An 18598-nucleotide genomic window follows, 5' to 3' on the forward strand; every position below is an offset into this window, starting at 1 on the left:
CGACCCTGCTTAGCTTCCAAGACCAGACATCAGGCTTGGTCAGGGTGGCATGGCCGTAGACCATGGACCCTGGCTTCGCTTGGGCGCGAACCCAGGATCTTCTGCGTGTAAAGCAGCCGTGCTCACCGCTACACTATGGAAAAACGTCCTCTGCACTTTGATTCATAAACCTGATGCCTTTACCAGAAGAGTCATTATGCGTCTGGGAGAGTGTTTTGTGGCTCCTCTGGGCGCATCGAAATGATTCCAGATAAACAAGGACGTGGAGATGGCAGGTGACAGGCAATCCGTTGGGAGAAGTCCCGCTATCCTGTCTCTGATATACGGTCATCGCCAATCAGACCTGCCCTTACCAAGAGGTCTCACTGTCGTGGGGAAGCCGACTGTCCTTCGTAAGGCTCCCGGACACTCAACCTTGAGAGTGACAGGCAGGTACAAAGATTCTCATTGTCGCCGTAAGCTTCCCGCAGAGACCTCAATTTTTTTTTTTTTTATCAGATTTCCCTTTCTTTCTCATTTTACTGTGGCCGTTTCTCTTCCATATCTGTTGCTTTAACTTTTTTTCATTCTTTCATTCATTTCATTCTTTAATATCTTTCATTCCTCTGATAGTATTGCATTGTCTTCAGTTTTATTTGAAAACCGTATCACGCTTCGTTCATTGTATTTTGACTTTTTAGCTTCTTGACAACTATTTAGAAATTCCACGCAATCTGTGTATTTTCTAATTTCTCCCCTTACGTTTTTCTTCCTTGTCTCTTCTTTGTTCTACGCAGAAGTTGATATTTGCATTTGATATAATTTGCCTCGTTTGATTTCAGCACCCCCTTTTCTAATCGGTGATGTCACCTTTGCTTTTGTTTATCTCAACATTATTCTATTTTTTATGGATAATTCCCTTTATCTCAAGTTATCATACATTCCTTTTCATTTAAAAATGTGTTAATCACATTGAGCCTAATTCATACATTGTTTCCTCTTCCAGGTTTTATACGATTTTTATCATATTCCTGGGTTCAACCTATTTTTATGAATGATTTTTGTACTGACTTTGCTCTCATTAACTTTGAAAATTGCTTTGAATAATTCTAATAATTTAACTAAGGATTCTTTTTGTTTCCCCTTAAAATTTATATTTTTTCAATGATGAAAAATAGTGTTACTTTCTTTCCCAGTATTAGAAATCGTATTTTCCATTTTTTACTATAAAGCTCAGGAAATTCAAAAACATGAGGGATTACAGTGATAATAGATTTTTTTTATTCAGCCAATCTCAAGAAGCTTTCAAAATAACTTTTAATATGTCATTATAGATGTTTAAGTCAGGGTAAAATTATTCCTTTCTCCTGCTACCTAACTAAAATTTGTGTCATAAATATATGCTGAATTTTATCTCATGCGTATACTGAAGTGATCATATATTTTTGTTCCTTTAATCTACTAGTGTGGATAATCTTACAGATGACATTGCAAACGTTAACCTTACCTTCCATGTTTGGGATAACTGGTCAAATGCTTGATTCTTTTTACATAGAGTGGACACGATTTTATCATATTGGCACACATGGTTTTTTATCGGGTTCATGAAATAGTCTTGTAATTGTCTTTTTCCTATCTTTGTTGTGTTCTGCTACTAAGGTTAAGTTAACTTCATAATGTGATTAATGGAATGTTTCTTTTTTTCTATCTCTGGGGAATATCTGTAGCTATTATTTGTATCTGGTGTGTTTGCCATACGTCACCATTAAAGCATACTTTGAATTTCCTGAAGGAACGATTTTTGCCCAGTGTTCAATTTCATCATGAGGAGCCTTGCACATTTATGCCTTTCTATTATTTCTTTTCCTTTTTTTTCTTTTTCTTTCTTTTTTGGTAAATTAAGTCTTCTAGAAAATTTCCCCCATATCTCCTAAATTTCCATATTTGTTGGCAAAGTTAACCATTGTGTCATGTTATGTTCTAATGTTTATAACTTCTCCACTCTTGTCCCTTAAACTTTTTTAATCCTGATATTATTTGTGCATCCCTTTGGGGAGGGGGTGATGCCACCTCACATAGGTTTGTTAATTTAATTATTTTTTGAAGGAACTGACTTTTGATTTTCTTTTCCCTTTTCATACCAGGGCTTTACCTGTTCATTTGTGCTTTACCTGTATCGATTCCATTTATTTTTTTTTTAAGGAATAATTCGCTGTTCCTTTTCTGGTGTCACTTATTTCTTTTTATTTTTTTCCATTTGACTTAGAAATTTGAATCCTACCTTCTTTATCCATCTAATTCTGTACTCTAAGGTACTCAAGAGTTCCTGGAATCCAGACTCTGGAAGTGACACATCTCGGCCTGACGTACAGGAGAGCTGAACATTTAAACACTCTCCTTGTGTATGGCCATTCCACCCTGAACGTGCCAGATCTTGTCTGATCTCGGAAGCTAAGCAGGGTCAGGCTGGGTTAGTACTTGGATGGGAGACCACCTAGGAAGACCAGGTGCTGTAGGTGGGGGAAAAAATAAAATAAAACCCCTCTCCTCACACTGGACTGTCAATCGTTATATTTATCTACAGGCTCTATTATTTACAACTTCACAGTAGGATCTATTTTGTTTCATTTGAAACCTGGTTGACCTAATTAAAACATCAGTAAGATAATGTTTCCAAACGATGCCATTTGGGGGTTTTTCTCCATTGCTCAAATTTGTGTGTTGGGCTCATGGGGAACTCATTGCTCTTCACGTTATGTATGTACGCCTTCTTAACTCGGTCTCGCCTGGAAAAGCCCATAGATCTGATTTTCATACACCCGACATTGGTCGATGTCTTGACCATCAAATTCAAGTTGATACCAGATACCATGTTCTCCTTCGGAGTCAGACATTTTCTGGACAATGTCGTAAAGTACCGATGTTCACGTACAGAGTTATCTGGGGTCTTTCCGTCTGTATTACCTCCCTCCTGAGTGTGTTTCGAGCCATCGCTATCAGTCCAGTAATTCTGAATGGGCATGCCTGAAATCTAAAACCTCTGTCTGGGGCAAGGAGGCAGGACCCTCTGTATCCCCAACTCCCGCTTTAACTTTAGAGATTATTTTGATGATGATAGGTAGTCTTCGAAACACACCCATGTGCTACCTCGGTTAACTCTCAAATTTATCAGATGATACTATTATTTTATAGATGAGGAAACAGAGGCACTGGGAGTTTAATAATCCTGCAAATAGCAAATCCTGCAAATACCACCCCCTCATTTATTTTCCAATGTCCCTCCTTATCTCTTTGTGCCCCAATTCCTTCTTTATCACCCAAATTCCTGGTATCGATTCCTCGATGTCCCCCCAGCTCCCCTATGACTCTCTAACACCTCCCCCACCCCGTAATATTGCTTTTACTCTGAAGAGCCCCTATTCATTTAATCAGGGTCATTCACACAGTGTCTCCTCGGTGCCCGGTGCACTGCTGTGCTCCGTGATTTTCCGCGGTGAAGAGGGCAAGGTCTCCCTCTAGTGGGGAAGAATTGAAAGGTAAATGATCAAGGAATAAGATCATTTTAGATACTGGTCAGTTTTCTGAAAGAAATAACACAGGGGGATGGGACCGTGGCTGGTGGTGGAAAGCGGATGGTGGCAATTTTAAATATGGCAGTCGAGGGAATCCTCTCCCTGGAGGTGACGTGACATTTAAAGCTGGGCGTGCAAAGGGCTGGATGGGCATTGCAGGCGGAGAGAACGGCTCGGCGGAGACTTGGATCGAGCTGGTCCTTTTTGGAGAACAGGGTGGAGCCCACTGCAGGTGAGGTCAAGTGATGAGATGCTGTGGGACCAGTTAGGAACCAGGACATTCCACGCTTGCTGTGACATCCCAGTTCATCCTCTCCATCAGCGTGGACGGACAGGTGATGGAAATGCTCTCGGTCTCCACCATCCGACACAGAGGGGCCACCGAATACCTGAAATGATGTGAGTGCAACCGAGGAACTGAATTTTTAATTGTATTTAATTTTAACTAATTTAGCCACATGTGGCTCGCTGGTACTGTATTGGACAACACACCTAGAAAACTTCCCACGACACCTCAAAACACCGAACTCTTCCTATAACTCCCCAGTTCTCCCCGAACAACCCAGTGCTCCTTGCAGGCTCCACTCACCTTTATAAAAAAAAACTCCGTAACAACTGCACAACCTCCAAACAGCCTGATTCTCTTTTTCCTTTTACTCTGTGCGACCCACTTGTCGCTCCCATCACGTCCTACTCCCTACTCTAAATTTCCCAAAGGGAACTCACGTGCTACATGGCAGACTCCAGGGCCTGACTGCAGGGTCCGCGTCAAACCACTTCTGGTGTGTGATTTTGGTCAAGTTATTTAACCTCAGTGTCCTCATCTGGAAAGTGGGGCGATAACAGCGATCGCTACCATATTGGGGCGTGGCGATGCTTCAATATGGTGCTTTTTATATAAGCAGAGATGGTGAAGCAGAGATGGTGATACCTTCTACTCTACTATCGAATAGGCTCGAAATTTTCCAGAATAAAAAGCTTTTCGAAAGAAAAGCACTTAGCATAGCCCCAGGCGCACAGTAAGTGATGATCTTAGTATGGCGTCAACACTCCCACTTTTCCGGATCATCCCCAGCTCTGCTTCCTACAAGCCAATGACTCTATAACATCCCATGACCCCTATAATAAGCCATTCTTTCCCAACACCCCAATTCCGCCAAATTGGGCTTCCCAGGTAAAAATACAGGATGCCTAATCGAATTTGAATTTCAGATAAACAACGAATAAGTAAAATAGTATGCGTCGTGAAATTCGAATTTAACTGGTTGCTTTCCCCCTAAATCTGGCATCCTCACCCATGATGTTGACTTTGCTCACCAAGGAATCCTCAGGGCTTGCCAGAGGCACTTGGTTGGTCTTCTAAAGTAGTGCCAGAATTAACTTATAGAATGCCCCAATTCCCTTGTAAAACCTCCAACTTCTCCTTAAAGCTCAAGTTCTTCTCAATTGCCCGTTTCTGTCATGGGGGACAATATCCTCCTTTTCCTATAATAACCTAACTCCTCTATAGTCAACCCTAACCCCCCCTCCCCAGAGTTACGGTCTGTCCGCTCACCACTGTAAATATACCTCAGATCTAGTCGTGCCTGGCACATTAAATAGGAGCTCTGCCGATAACTTCTGAATGATGCATGCGTTTAACATTCTAATTTTCCCCACTGCATTTCCGCTTCCCCCAAAGCATCCCCGTTACCTCCTAGCGCCCCGATTTCTCCAAAGACCTCTCCAAATCCCCTTATCACATACGAATTCATCGAAGCGCTCCCGCTCCTTCAAAGCACCCTTATTCCCCCGGTATCACCCTAACTCCCTTTATCTCAGACCGATTCCTCCATCACGCTCTCCATTCCTCCACGAGCACCCCATTTTCCCGGCTGTTACTCCAATCCCTTCCACGAGATCCCTAAACCCTTTGCTCTTACCCCCGCCCCCTTAGGCTCCAGGGTTACCATGGCAACGCCCCCTTTGGCTTTCTCCGCCTGCAGCAATCCTCTCGGCGCTAGGGGCCCTGCCGGTCGCCATGGAAACTGGAGAGGTCTCCTCCGCTCCCCTCACTCCAAGATGGCAGCCCAGGAACCCAGACCCCGCCGGCCGGGAGAGCCGGGAGAGACGAGGGGTCCCTACGACGCTCTGCGAGCAAAAGGTTCTCCCATTCCTGATGCCCGCTCTAAGCGCTCAGATGGAGCGCCAGGCCAGCAGATCCTACTGCGCAGGCGCCCGACTTAGCAGGAGCGCGCGGGCGGCGCTCGGCCTGCTGGGAGTTGTAGTTTTCTGGCTGCTACAGCCGGAGATACAGGTGGCCAATGGGTGAGCCGGGTGACGTTAGGAACAAGGTTACTGAAGCTGGCAATCTTCGGGCTGATTCGATGGTCACCATAGCAACGATGACATATAATGAAGCACCAGCTTTACTAGCCAGGCTGCCGTTTTCATTCTTTTATCTTTCTCACTCAGCGCTTACTTTGCACCAGGCACTGTTCGAGGTACTGGAGAGGCGATCAGAAACAAAAGAGTTTCTATTTTGGTGGGGGCAGATTGACTTACTAAAAACGGTGAATACAGATTATTGGAGACAACGGTATGTTAACAGGTAACTGAGATGCTTTGGGGGAATTGGAAAGTTAGGCCAGTGGCACACACACTCGTTCAGGTCACATAGCAAGTAAGAACGCTGGGATTGGAACCGAGAGTGTGGCTTCATACTCTAAGTTTAACCACTGTGCTAACTACAGGATATAGTTTCAGGTGGTGGTTAAGCGTTGTAAAGAATAGTGCCCAGAAAGAGAACGCGGGTACTCTTTAAATAGACGGTCCAGAGATGGGACTTAGGAGGTGACATTTGAGCAGAGGCCTGAAGGGACAGATCTGGGGCATGTAGAGGTTCAAGGATCATGGGGGATGAAGCCTGAGCTGCCATGGAAATGGATTCATTTTTGGCTCCTTCGTTCCATCTGAGCCCTGGAGGCCTTGTTGAAAGAGAAGAAATGCAGGACCCTCTCAATTTCCCTCCAGGTCTGGGCCTCCGACCCTTCCCCAGAAGCCAAGAACTCAGCATGGGAACCGGAACGATACCGTTTTATTCCTGTCTTGAAGCACAATAGTCCGGGTGGCTCCCCTCCGCTGCTGGAGAGCCCCCGGCCCAGCCCGTTCGAAGACTCCCAGCTCCCCCTCCTCTGCCTCTTCCTGGGACGGCCAGTCAGAAGGGGAAGGGGATCACGCCTCCAGCCCTTGGAGACTACCCAAATCGCTCCCCTCTCTTTTCTGCTCCCCCCATGGCTCACAGCTTCCGTTGTTGTGTCTCCTTCTTCCCTTCCCCCACCCCCTCCTCTCCTGCCTCCCTCTGCTCTCTCCACTCTTGCCCGCCCTCCTCCGTCTCTGTCTCCTCTCTCTCTCTCCCCCTCCTTACCGCTCCTTCATCTGTCCTCCTGTCTATACGTCTTCCTCATATTCTGAGGCAGCCCTCAGCTGCCACGCTGGCCACCGCCATCTTCCACACCTGTGGCTCCAGGACCTCAGAGACCACCGTCAACTTCCCTCGGACCCAGACGGGCAAATAGCCCAGATGGGGTGACCCAGGAGGTGGCCTCCTTGGCCTCGGCCTTTCTATCTTTGGGATCACAGTTGCCCTGCCGCCCTCGCAGTGGAGGGCGGTGGACAGGGGCTGGAGGGTCAGGACTCTGGGGCGCTCCCCCAGCAGTCCCGGAGCAGGTCCGCGTGGAACAAGGCCGCCCCGGTGAGCAGGCGCGCCGCGAACAGGTGACGGCAGGGCAGGTGTCGCGCGGCGTGGATGGAGCAGCTGCAGCGCGTCAGGGCCCCGTCCAGGAAGAAGTCCGAGGAGCCGTCCTTCAGGGCGAAGCCGGCTCCGGTCGTGTGGAAACCCCGGGTCCCGTGCTGCCTGGCGAAAGCGAGCTCCTCGGCCACCAGGCCTGCCAGCTCTGGCCCGCAGGCCGCTCGGAACTTGGCCAGGGGCTCCCAGTCCACCTCCTTCTCTCCCAAGGGGCGGCGAGGCCTCCTTGGTTCCTTCCGGCTGTCTGCTTCACCTCCATCCTGTAGGCTGTCCCCTGTGGCCAGGGACACTCTCCTTGTCACCGGCCATTCTGGGTCATCCTCAAGCACAGTTCCCACGGGGGCGCCACTCATGACTCCATTCCCCAGCCCTAGACACCTCCCTCCCGTGTCCACGCACTCCCTCCCTCGCACTCCTCTGGTCTTGGGGCCCCTAAGCCGCGCTCCCCCTCCGTCTCCATTCTCCAGGCCTGTCCCCCTTGTGTCCCCTAGCCGGACCAGAACCACATCTTCCAGGTCCCTTCTTCTTTTGACTCCCGACCTCGGTCCTCCTTCTTCTCCAATTTCTGGCTCTCTCTGCCTCTCGTCTCCCCACTGGGGACCCCTTTGGTCTCCATTCTCGGAGACCGACTCCAGGGGCGTCTCGAAACGGACCCCCCTGCAGTCCCTAACCTCCAGCCCCGCTCCCTTCTCCGCTTCCACCGGAGGCCCCTTCCGGTCTCTGGTTTTCAGCCCACTGGTCCTTTCATCGTGCAACTGGGCCCCGCTGCAGGTGCTCCCTTCAAGGCTCCGGGGCCTCTCACACCCGACCTGGGTCCTCCGCTCTGCGGCCTCCAGCACCCTCATCCGCCAGAGGTAGCCCTCCAGCCCCCAGCCTCTCTCCCCTTCCGGCGCGGCCCCGCTCCAGTCTCTGATGTCCGGCCCTTCGAGGTGCTCGTCCTCTGGCGGGGCCCCCCTCCAGCCACGCCCTCTCATCTTCCGGTTCTCCAGCTGGACCCCTCTCCAGTACCGGATCTGCAGGCCTCTCCCGTTCTCACTTTCTAACTGCGCCCCTCCCCGGTTTCTGGTCTCGGGTTCTCTGGCCCACTCTTTGTCCAACTGGGCGCCTCTCCAAGCGCTCCCTTCCTTCGGGGCCCCTCCGCAGTCCCCGTTCTCTACCCGGACTTCCCTCCCAGGCTCACCCCCCGGCCAAAGGTCCCCACCATCGGGGCCATCGGGCGCTACCTCTCCGGACGCATCGGCCCACTGCATGGCCACCAAATCGCGAAGGCACTGTGCCATGCTGTGCGACGGGCTGAGGCGGCGCAGCAGGCGCCGGCGGTGGCCGCGCACCAGCGCGCACGCGTCCAGGTCGCGGGCCGCCTCGAAGGCGCGGAAGCGCACCCACATGTCGCGGCGGGAAGCCCAGTTGCGCTCGAAGTAGTCGACGAAGGCGACGGGGCCGTGGGCGCGCAGCTCGGCCAGCGCCTCGGCGTAGGCAGCGGGTGACGACGCGCCAGCCAGGCGACACAGGCGCGGCCACAGGCCCGGGTCTTCGCGGCCCGCGCCGCCCAGCTCCTGCGCCTTGCTGAAGAGCGTCTCCAGGCCCTGCGCGCGGCAGATCTGCACGCGCGCGCCGGGCAGCAGCTGGCGCACGGCGGGCAGCTGGGCTGTCACCTCGGGCCCCGCCGTCAGGCAGCGCACGCGGCCCTTGACGTCGGGCACGCTCTGCAGCAGCGAGGCCAGCGCGAAGCGCAGCAGGCTCGGCGTCCCCGGGCGCGCCACGCAGCAGGCGGCCTGGCGCGCGCGGCCCGCGCCGTCCACGCAGAGCACCGCCAGCAGGTCGAGCGCGCCCTGCAGCCCCGGCAGCCGGTCCACCAGGAGCATGCGCGGGAAGCGCCGCAGCAGCGCCCGCGTGCGCGACGTCAGGAAGAACACGGTCTCCACCACCGCCTGGTTCTCCATGAACACGAGCTTCACCTGCGGGCAGGGAGGCAGGGGGGCAGGTCAGGGACGCCGGGGCCGTCCCCCGCCCCAGCTCCCCGACCTCGCTTTCCCCCGACCCGTGGGGAAATGGGAATCCACCCATTCAAGCGGGCGTGCATTTTTTCCGTTGACCGGCAGGAGGCAGTGCAGGCCCCCGGAGGCCGACCGCCCGTGTCTGCGATCCGGGCACCGCCGTCTAAACAGCCGTGTGATTTCTGCACACTCGACAGCCTGAGTCCTTTTCCCTACTCGGGACGATGTGTTCATTCTTTCATGCGCCGCCGAGAAGGAGTCTAGTCTAGGGCAGCGGTTCTCAAAGTGTGGGCCCTGGGCCGGGAGCATCAGCATCGCCTGCGGGGACCTTGACAGAAATGGACATTCTCAGGCCGCCCAGTCCCTGCTGGGTCAGGAACTCCGGGGGCGGCGCCCAGCAATCTGCAGTGACGTGCCGTGCGCTCCAGGAGATGCCCACGCAGGCTCAAGTGTGAGAGCCACTGGCGTAGTAAGAAACGCACAGACCGTGGAGCCAGGTTGCGGGGGTGGCCTGAGTCCAGGCCCCACACTTTCTAACCTCGTTTCATAACCTCTCTGTGCCTCAGTTTCCTCCTTAACCTCCTCGTTCCCCAGTTTCCTCTTCCAGGAAGAAGTCATTCCCTCCCACATGGAGCTTCAGGTCCAGCTGCCTCTGGGGCCAGACTGCCTGGGCTGACATTTCTCAGCTGAGTGGCTTCTAGCAACTTCCCTGACCTCCACCTCATCTGTAAAATGGTGATGGTGACAGTTATCCCTGATTGGATGACCGAAGTCGATTAAGGCGTTTAGACTACTGCCTGCACAAATGATATTACTATTATTCAACAATAATCACTCTCAAAGTGCTTATTACCGTCACTCTCATCTCTGCGCAAAGGCCACGTCCTCACGAAGGCCTGCTCTGCCCGTCCTGAGCACACATCCCGCTCTCTAGCCCCTTCAGCCATGGCGCTTACTACCCTGACGCGGTTCGCATCTCGATGTGATCTGTTTGTCGCCCCTTTGCCCTCCCCGAGATGTAAGCCCCGCCCCGCCAGGCCACCGTTGAGTTCACGTTTGCATCCCTGATCCTTTGAATGGCACCTGGCCCAGGTACCAGCTCAGCCCGCCCTGAACGAGCACGCGAACGCGTGAGCGTCTGCTGACGCGCGAAGCCGGCGTCTTTGCAGTGGAGGCTCCGGGAACGCAGTCTGATTGTGAATGCTGGCTTTGTCGCTCACTAGCTGTGAGTCCTCGGGCAAGTGACTTCCCCTGCATTTTGGCCTGTTTCCTCATCTGCAAAATGGGGATAACGATGCCTATCAAACAGGGTTGCGGTGAGGCTAAAACGGGATCATCTGTGCCCAAAGCTTGGAACGATGGCTGGCACGTATCAGACGAGCTATTATTACTGTCTTGGGCTCTGGGCAGCGCTCAGGGTGGTGACTGCCCCCTTGCTGGAGCACAGGTCTCTCTTGGCTCCTGCCGCCCCAGGATGCCCGGTGTCCCCTCCGCCCAGGCATCTCCACTGCAGTCACCTGTGCTTGCTTCCTCCGCTGCTGCAGTGCCGCGGGCCTGACCTGGCCCCCTCCCCCTTCCCCTCTCTAGGCTCTGCCGAGGCCATCTCATCCAGCCACACAGCCGCCGTCACCCCTCCGCTGATACCTCCCCATGCTGTATCTCCAGGCTCCAGACCCGCCTACTTAACTGCCTCTGAAGCAACGCGGCCCCTGGACAGCTCATGCATCCCTCGAGACTGGTCGCCCAAAGCCGCATTTGCTTCTCACCCCCGCGGCCCGCCCCTTCTCAGTCGCCCTGTGTCCATCACTGGCTCACCACGCACCGTGACTTTCCAAACGAGTCCGGAATCTGACCAGTACCCCCACCCCCTGACCACCACCGGCCCCTCTCGCCTGGATTATGCATAGTAGCCACCCGCTAGCCGGGCTGCCCGTCCCCACCTGAGTCCCCTTGTCTGCTCCCCACACGGGCGCCAGAGGGGTGTTTCCCAAACTCCAGCTGGATCACCCCTTCCCCTGTGAAAATCTTTCTCAGGACTTCCTGTCACACGCCCCACTATGTACGTACAATGCAGAATTCACACCATGCTGCGGGCTGGGCGAGCGGGCCCTGGGCCCTCCTCCTCTGTCCCTCTTGCTGCCTCGGCCACCCTGGCCTCATTATCAGTGTGCAAAAGCCACTTAATTGGGCAGGGAGGTTGGCGATGGTCAGGGCCCCTTCAGCCAGGCCCTGCTGGAGCCGACCCACAGCTTCAGAACTCGGATTTGGATACAGAGACCACAGCACAGATCTCTCCTCAATCCACCCTGCCACGACCCAACCTCATCTTCCAAGACCGGCTAGAGAGCACTGGGCAGTTCTCAGCCTTCAAGGGGGAAAAAAAAACGACAACAAAAAGAAAACAAAAAAACAAAACTCGAGAAAAAAACTCTCGTAGAATCCCAAGAGAACCAGGAAATGGCCGTCCTAACGCTAAAATCACTCAGCAGCTTAAAAAGTACTGGGATTCAATAAATTTTACCAAAAAGCGGAGTAAGCTTACTACTGAATTAGTTACAACGCTATGGTCATTTCTTCAACCATCATTCATTCTTATGCTACTGCTTTATGATTGAACTTATCTCAGCAGAAGTTTCGATCTAGAATTCCTCGGTCCAACACGTTAGCTACTAGCCACATGCAGTTATTAACGTTTAGGTTAAAACGTTTAAAAATCGATAAAAATTCAACCCCCCCAGTCGCACGAGTTGTATTTCAAGTGCTCGGAGCCCCACGAGGCTGGTGGCTACTCTGCTGGCTGTCGCAGACCTAACATTTACCTCCGTCTCCTCAGATCGTTCTACTCGACAGCGCCGTCTAGAAGCGACGGAAAGACAGATGTCATCAGACGTTAACTGGACTTACTGTGGGGATCGTTTCACAGTATGTACAGATGTCGGCTTGAAACTGATGTGACGTGTCAATCACGTCTCATGAAAAGTCGTAATAGGTGTGATGGGTTAGACGATTTACACGTTTCTGCCGTATGAAGGAAGTCCCTTTTTAAAATTTTATTCTCTTACTAGTTTCAAGTCTGCAGTACGTGGTTAGACGTTTATGTAGCTCATACAACCATCCTGCCGATTGCTCCTTCTCTCCGCCCAGCCATTACATTACTGCTGACTGCCTTCCCTCTGCCGTGCTCCCATCCCCGTGACCCTCTCCCCACTGCTAATTTGAACTTCTTTAACCCTTCACCCCTCTCTCCCAGCCCCTCCCCCTTCCCCTCTGGCCGTCACCAGATTGTCCTCTACATTCGTGAGTCTGTTTTTGATGAGTTTGTCCTTTTCGTTCCTTCGATTCCGCATGTAAGTGAAATTGTGTGGTATTTATCTTTCTCTGTCTGACTTGTTTCACTCAGCACAATAACCTCTAGGTCCTTTCCCGTTTCTCTTTGGGAGTCAGGAATCGGAGGGAAGCAAACACAGTGGAATGCATTTGCCTCGAGACCTGGCCGGGGCTGGCGAGCGCTCGCCTAACTAGAAGCTGACTTCCATTAAGGGGAAAACAGATTCCTGATGTTGAGTTTTCTTTCTAAAGAGGGCAGGGAAGCTTTTCATGAACGGCCATTTGTTCATTAAATGGCATTTCCCGAGCACCTACTAGGTGTCTAGTTCCGTGCCGGGCCTTGAGGAGAGGGAAGGGGCTGAGGTGGGCCCGCCTGGTCCTGCCCTGTTGGACTGGCCGAGCGTCTTCGAGCAATAGCATGACCGGTGTGAATTTCATCTTGGCTCTGGGTAGTCAAGTTCCTGGACCCTGGAGGCAGACCGTGGGATCCAGATCCAGGTTCTTCTAGTTACTAGCCGTGTGAATTTGCACACCAGCTGTGTGACTTAGGGAACGTGTCCGAACGTCTCAGCGCCTCAGCTGCTCCCGTTTGCAAAGGTGGGGAGCGTAACCGCATCAACGTGGTAAAATCGCGATGAGGATTAAACGGGTTGATCCGCACGAAGCATGAAGAACAGCGCCTGGCAAGAGGCAGTGTTTATTGGGCGTCCGCTGCTGTTATGATGATTACCTGAGCATGGAGGGCATGCTCAAGAGACAGGCTAATGGGACTGAGGTTGCTGTGGGGCCCTCTGATTGAGGGTCACTGCTTAGAGGGGACCATTATTTTCCTTATATTGCAGATGTGGGAACCGAGGCAGAAAGACTCCAGATACAGAGTAATGGATGGATTAACGCAGCAGGCCTGGGGTGTCCAAACCCTGCACATTACAAAGAAGCGTTTGGCTCTTGTCTTCGTTTATCTGGGTTTCCTGGGCCACATAGGATCAGCTTGACCTCTGGAGGGGCTGGAGACTGTCAGCCACGCAGGCAGGCGGTCATGTCTACGTGACCGAACCCAAACAAAAACCCTGGGCACCGAGGCTCAGGGGGGCCTCCCTGGTTGGCAATACTTAATGCACATTGTCATGCATTGTCGCTGGGAGAACGGGGCGCTGTGCCTAGGACTCCGCTGGGAGAGACGACTGAAAGCTCATACCTGGTCTCGCCCAGACCCCGTCCCATGAGCCTCTTCCCTGTGCTGACTGTCATCTGCATCCTTTCACTGTGATAAACCGTAGCGTGACCGCTTGGCTGAGTTCTCACTGAACTCGAGGGAGGTCTTAGGGAACTTCACTATGGCGGGGGAGCGACCGCCCAAGGTCATGGAGCTAACGAGTGGCAGGGCTAGGGTCTACGACTAAGACATTGAGAATGGTTAAAAATAATAATAATAATAATAATAATAATAATAATAAGGAGTGGGAGGAGATGCGTGAGTGACACTTTAGGGGGGTGGTGAGCTTCGATGAAGGCGGAGGATACATAAGTGAATGACTATATCTAGAAAATATTTACCGAGCAAATACGACGTGTTGGTTCAGGCACTGAGGGGTCACTACGGCATCTCAGAGTGGGAAGGGACGGCCAGTAAACCAGAGATGAAGAGAAACAAACATGACAACTTCACGCCTGTAACGTGCTGAGGAAAACGGACACCACACATCGAACCGTTTCTCTGTGCCAGCCACAGTTCCGAGGCGCAAATGCTTCCCTTCCTTAGAAAACCCCCTACGACACACACCGTCCTTCCTGAGCCGGGGCTCAGCTCCTTGCCTGGGGTCCCACGGGAAGTGAGCAGTCGTGCTGGGCTTCGAACCCAGGCAGCCTGGGCCCAGGGTCTGTGGTTCTGACTACCACAGCACGTGGCCTTCATGGGTGATCGCTCTGGCTGGGCGCAGCGGCTGCCGGCTTGAGGCCAACTGGACGACAGTGTGCACGCAGAGATGGAACAGGCAGGAAGGGCACCCGAGGACCTAGACGAGTGTGGCTGTCGTCCCGGACACACAGATCGGTGGCACTGGGGCTAATTGATCGCAGATGGCCGACTCCAAAAGTGTGAAGACCCGAGGCTGTGCCAGCTAACGCTCCTCCCCACACCCCGCCGTGTCCTTACACAGCTTGTGATGAGCACGGTCTTGGTCCCAACACCGTCCCGAGGAAAAGCTCGAGGGATAAGATTCATAGCTAAATAGGTAAAACATTCCTGTTTTCTGGGCACTGTTCTTTACACACACACGCACACTCACACACACTCACTCTCTCTTAATCTTTATACAGCAACTCCAACAGTCCTATGAATCTATTATTATCTTCACTCTACAGCTGAACAAACTGAGGCTCAGAGAAGTTCAATAACTTGCTCCCAACTTAAAAGATGCCCCACGGCCAGTGAATGGCACAGCGCGGATGTACATAAAGCTTTCGGCATATGGCGATATAAATAAAATCGGGTTTCTGACTGTCACCATATCGCCCGAAACTGGCTGGTCTGATGTAAAAAGAGGCTCCGGGCACAGAGAACATTCCCTTTGGGAGAAAGAGGCTGAGAATGAGCTGAGAGGCCTGCGTGACTCAGAGCAGGGGAGATGTGGCCTCAGATTCAGGCAGGGCTCAGGGCTTGGCAAAACAGCCGTGTATACGCCTGTGGCTGTCGCTGGCCGTCTGCCAAGTACTTGTGGCTCTCTCGTCCCTGCACGGGGCAGGGCTCAACCTCTCTGCCTCCCGCGGGGTCACGTGACTTGTGTTGACTAAGGAAGTCAGAGTGAGAGCGATCCGGCCTGATGTGCCACTTTGCGGCGACACGCTTAGACGGCCCTTCCTGACAGACGTGGTGCTTTGGTCAGGCGAATCCCTGTGTGGCGGGTCCGATTCCCGTGACAGGCCTCGAGGCCTCTCGCCTCAGCCTCAGGCTCACTCCTCACTTACCCTGAGCTGGGGCCTCCTCCATGCGTGAGCAGAAAGCACAGCTGTGGGGCTGGGCGTGGCCACACCGGATTCTCCCCTTCTTCTCTCCTTCCTCCCTGTCTCCCTTCACGTCCGCCCCAGCCCTGAGGCTGGATCAGAGGGGCGGGAAGAGCCCTCCCGAGGGGCAGCATTCCTGCGGTCCCTCTGGCCTCTGAGCCCCCGTGCTGGCCGGTCCCTCTGCCTGGCACTTTCCCCTCTGAAGACCCTTTGTGCGGATGACACCCTTATTATCCTTTGTACACACTTAACGGCTCTAAAACTGCTGTTTTTTATCTTATTTTATTTTATTATTATTTGTGCCTACAGCACCTGGTCTTCCTAGGTGGTCTCCCATCCGAGTACTAACCAGGCCTGACCCTGCTTAGCTTCCGAGACCAGACATCGGGCTTGTTCAGGGTGGCGTGGCCGCAGACCACGGACCGTGGCTCCACTGGGGCGCGAACCCAGGCCCTTCTGCGTGTAAAGCAGGTGTGCTCCCCGCTACGCTATGGAACCACGTCCTAAAATGCCGCTTTTTATAGAAACGGCGTCTTCCGTCCCTTTCGATCCTCTTTTAGCTGGTGACATGATGTCACCTGCGGATGTGTCCGTCCCTTGTTATTTTCTCCCACCACCACGTCGAGCTACGTCTAGCAGTCACCTCTGCGTGGGGGCCCGTAGCCATCAGTGGCTATTTAAACTTCGGTTAGTTACACTGAGATAAAATAAAAAATCCAGGGTTTCGGGCCCACTGGCCATATTTCAAGTGCTCCAGAGCCACCTGCGGCCACCCGCACACCCCCCCCGCCCCACAGCACAGACCACCTCCGTCATGGCAGAAGGTCCCTCGGGGCAGCGCTGTGCTGGAGGGTGCCTCCTCTGGGGGCGGGGAGCACGCGCGTATCCGCGGCTGCAGCCCCCGCGCCCTAACGGGAACTAACCACACGAACGCACGCAGGAATGAATGAAGGCGTGAGCAGGGAGGATGGACGAATGAATGAATGGATGGATGGGTGAACGGGTGGCCCGCCCCCGGCCTGCTTCCTCCGAGACCCCACCTTGGCCTCAGGGTCGGTGCGGAAGAGCCCCTCCAGCGCACGCAGGGCGTCGATGACACCACGGTCGCGGTCCTTGCAGTAGGAGAGCAGGCGGTGCACGTCGGCGGGCGCCAGGAACTGCTTGGACACCTTGTTGGTGGTGCGCACCGGCAGGCAGGTGTTGGCCAGCAGGCGGCCCGGCCGGAAGTAGTAGGCGAACTCGATGGGGCAGGCCGGGTGCGAGTGTGTCAGCCGGCACTCCGTCACCACCAGGCGGTCCCGCAGCGGGCTCAGCTTGACGATGATGAAGGCGGGGCAGCCGGCCTCACGGTGCCTGCGGGGGGAATGGCCGCGGCCGCCGTCACTCCACCCGCTGCCCGCTTCTTCCTGCCCTCTCCTCTTTAAAACTTATTTTAAAAAGTCAAGAATGGTTTCAAGCACAGAAAAGGGTGGAGGGCCCTAAGAATACACCAGCTGTCTGACCTCGGCCAAGTCACTTCAGGCCCCTGTGCCTCAGTTTCCTCGTATGTTAAAATGGGGGGGGGAGTTATAATCGCAACAGCTTTCTCGTAGGGTTGATCTACGGAAAGCACTTACAAACAGTCCCTGGAACACGGTGAGCCCTTTGTGTTGGCTGTAATTTTGTACCCGTCACCCCGGCTCTGTCTAAAGCGAATGAATGTTTTATTGTATTTACCTCGAACGAGTTTCAGACAACATTTCAGATCACCCTGCGTCTGCTTCTGATTGAGCAACAACAAAATAGAAAATTGAGGCCCTCTGTGAACCCTGCCCTATCAAAGTCCCCTCTTCCCTCCCTCCGTCCCCAAAGGTAGCCAGCTATGACCTAAACTGGCATTTAGCATTCCCGTGTGGTTTTAGGCACCCACCAACAACGGAAGTTAGGTTCTTATGTTTTAAAACGGTATACGTGAAAAGGTGCTCAGACTCATGAGTCATCAAAGCAAGACGAATTTAAGAAAATGCATGACACGCCACCAGGATGGCCAGATAGAAGACACAGATAACATCGAGTGTTGATGAGGACGCGGAGCCACTGGAACTCTCGTTTATCGCCGTCGGGACTGTCAAATGGGTACCATCGTTTGCAGAAAACTGAGAGACTGTACTACAACGTTCACAGCGGCAACATTTGCATTAGCCGAATACCTGAGACTACCCAGTATATAACAGCAGAGTGGGAAAGGAAGTTGTGACATATTCCTAGAATAAAATACTAATCAACGATAAGAATGCGCCAAACGTTCCTATCCCCAACAATGTGGGCAGATCTCACAAACCATCACAATCCTCGTTTACAGACAGTTCACCAACGGGTAAAGCTAACCCCTGCTGGGGATGGGCTTGAGTGGTTAACCCTTTGGGGGGCCTGAGGGGCATCCTGGCACTGGACATGTTCTGTCTCTTGTTCTGGGTGCTGGTTACATGTGCATTTTATTTTGGGAAGACTCGTCAACTTACACACGTACGATGTGTGTATTTTTCTGAATATATGTTATACTTTCTAAACGTTTTCTTCTGTGAAGCTGCCCATCTTGGCAGAGACTAGCACGTGCCCTCTGGAGTCCCAGGACCTTACGTAATCGTCTGCTGTGGCCTCAACACGTCATTTTGCAATTTCTCTTCACCCGGCCGCGAGAATAAAGCCATCCGCCTTTCGATGTAAACTCCACGCGAGCACAGCTTTTTGTCTGTTTACCCAGCACCTAGAACCACCCCTGGGACGAGCTTAGTAAGGATATGATGAGCGAAAGCCTCGCGCCACTGTAAGAAGCCCAGGCACCTAGGCAAACCTACCACTCGCCCATGAAAATCACCCGTCGCCAAGTCCTGCCTTCTAAACTCTCCATCCCATCTGCGTTTTTCCATTCTCACTGTGAGTTTTCAGGAAAC

At 52.9% G+C, this 18598-nt stretch overlaps 1 protein-coding gene and 2 pseudogenes across 1 annotated transcript in view; 1 reads left to right on the forward strand and 2 right to left on the reverse strand.

Moving 5' to 3' along the window:
* The first annotated feature begins 2379 nt into the window (after positions 1-2379).
* LOC120607001 (uncharacterized) lies at positions 2380-2498 on the forward strand (annotated as a pseudogene).
* A 1025-nt stretch (positions 2499-3523) lies between these two features.
* Positions 3524-18598, reverse strand: part of ZSWIM9 (zinc finger SWIM-type containing 9) — a 19131-nt gene continuing 4056 nt past the window's right edge. The window contains exons 3-5 of the mRNA XM_039868607.1: positions 16706-17018; positions 5474-9296; positions 3524-3940 (exon numbers count right to left, since the gene is read on the reverse strand). Coding sequence (XP_039724541.1) covers positions 7221-9296; positions 16706-17018 — 2389 coding nt within the window. The 3' untranslated portion in view covers positions 3524-3940; positions 5474-7220. The remainder of the gene's footprint in view (positions 3941-5473; positions 9297-16705; positions 17019-18598) is intronic.
* Positions 15966-16081, reverse strand: LOC120607003 (uncharacterized; annotated as a pseudogene).

This window comes from Pteropus medius, unplaced genomic scaffold (assembly GCF_902729225.1).
Source record: "Pteropus medius unplaced genomic scaffold, Ma_sr-lr_union100, whole genome shotgun sequence".
In the NCBI taxonomy this organism is placed as follows: Eukaryota; Metazoa; Chordata; class Mammalia; order Chiroptera; family Pteropodidae; genus Pteropus; species Pteropus medius.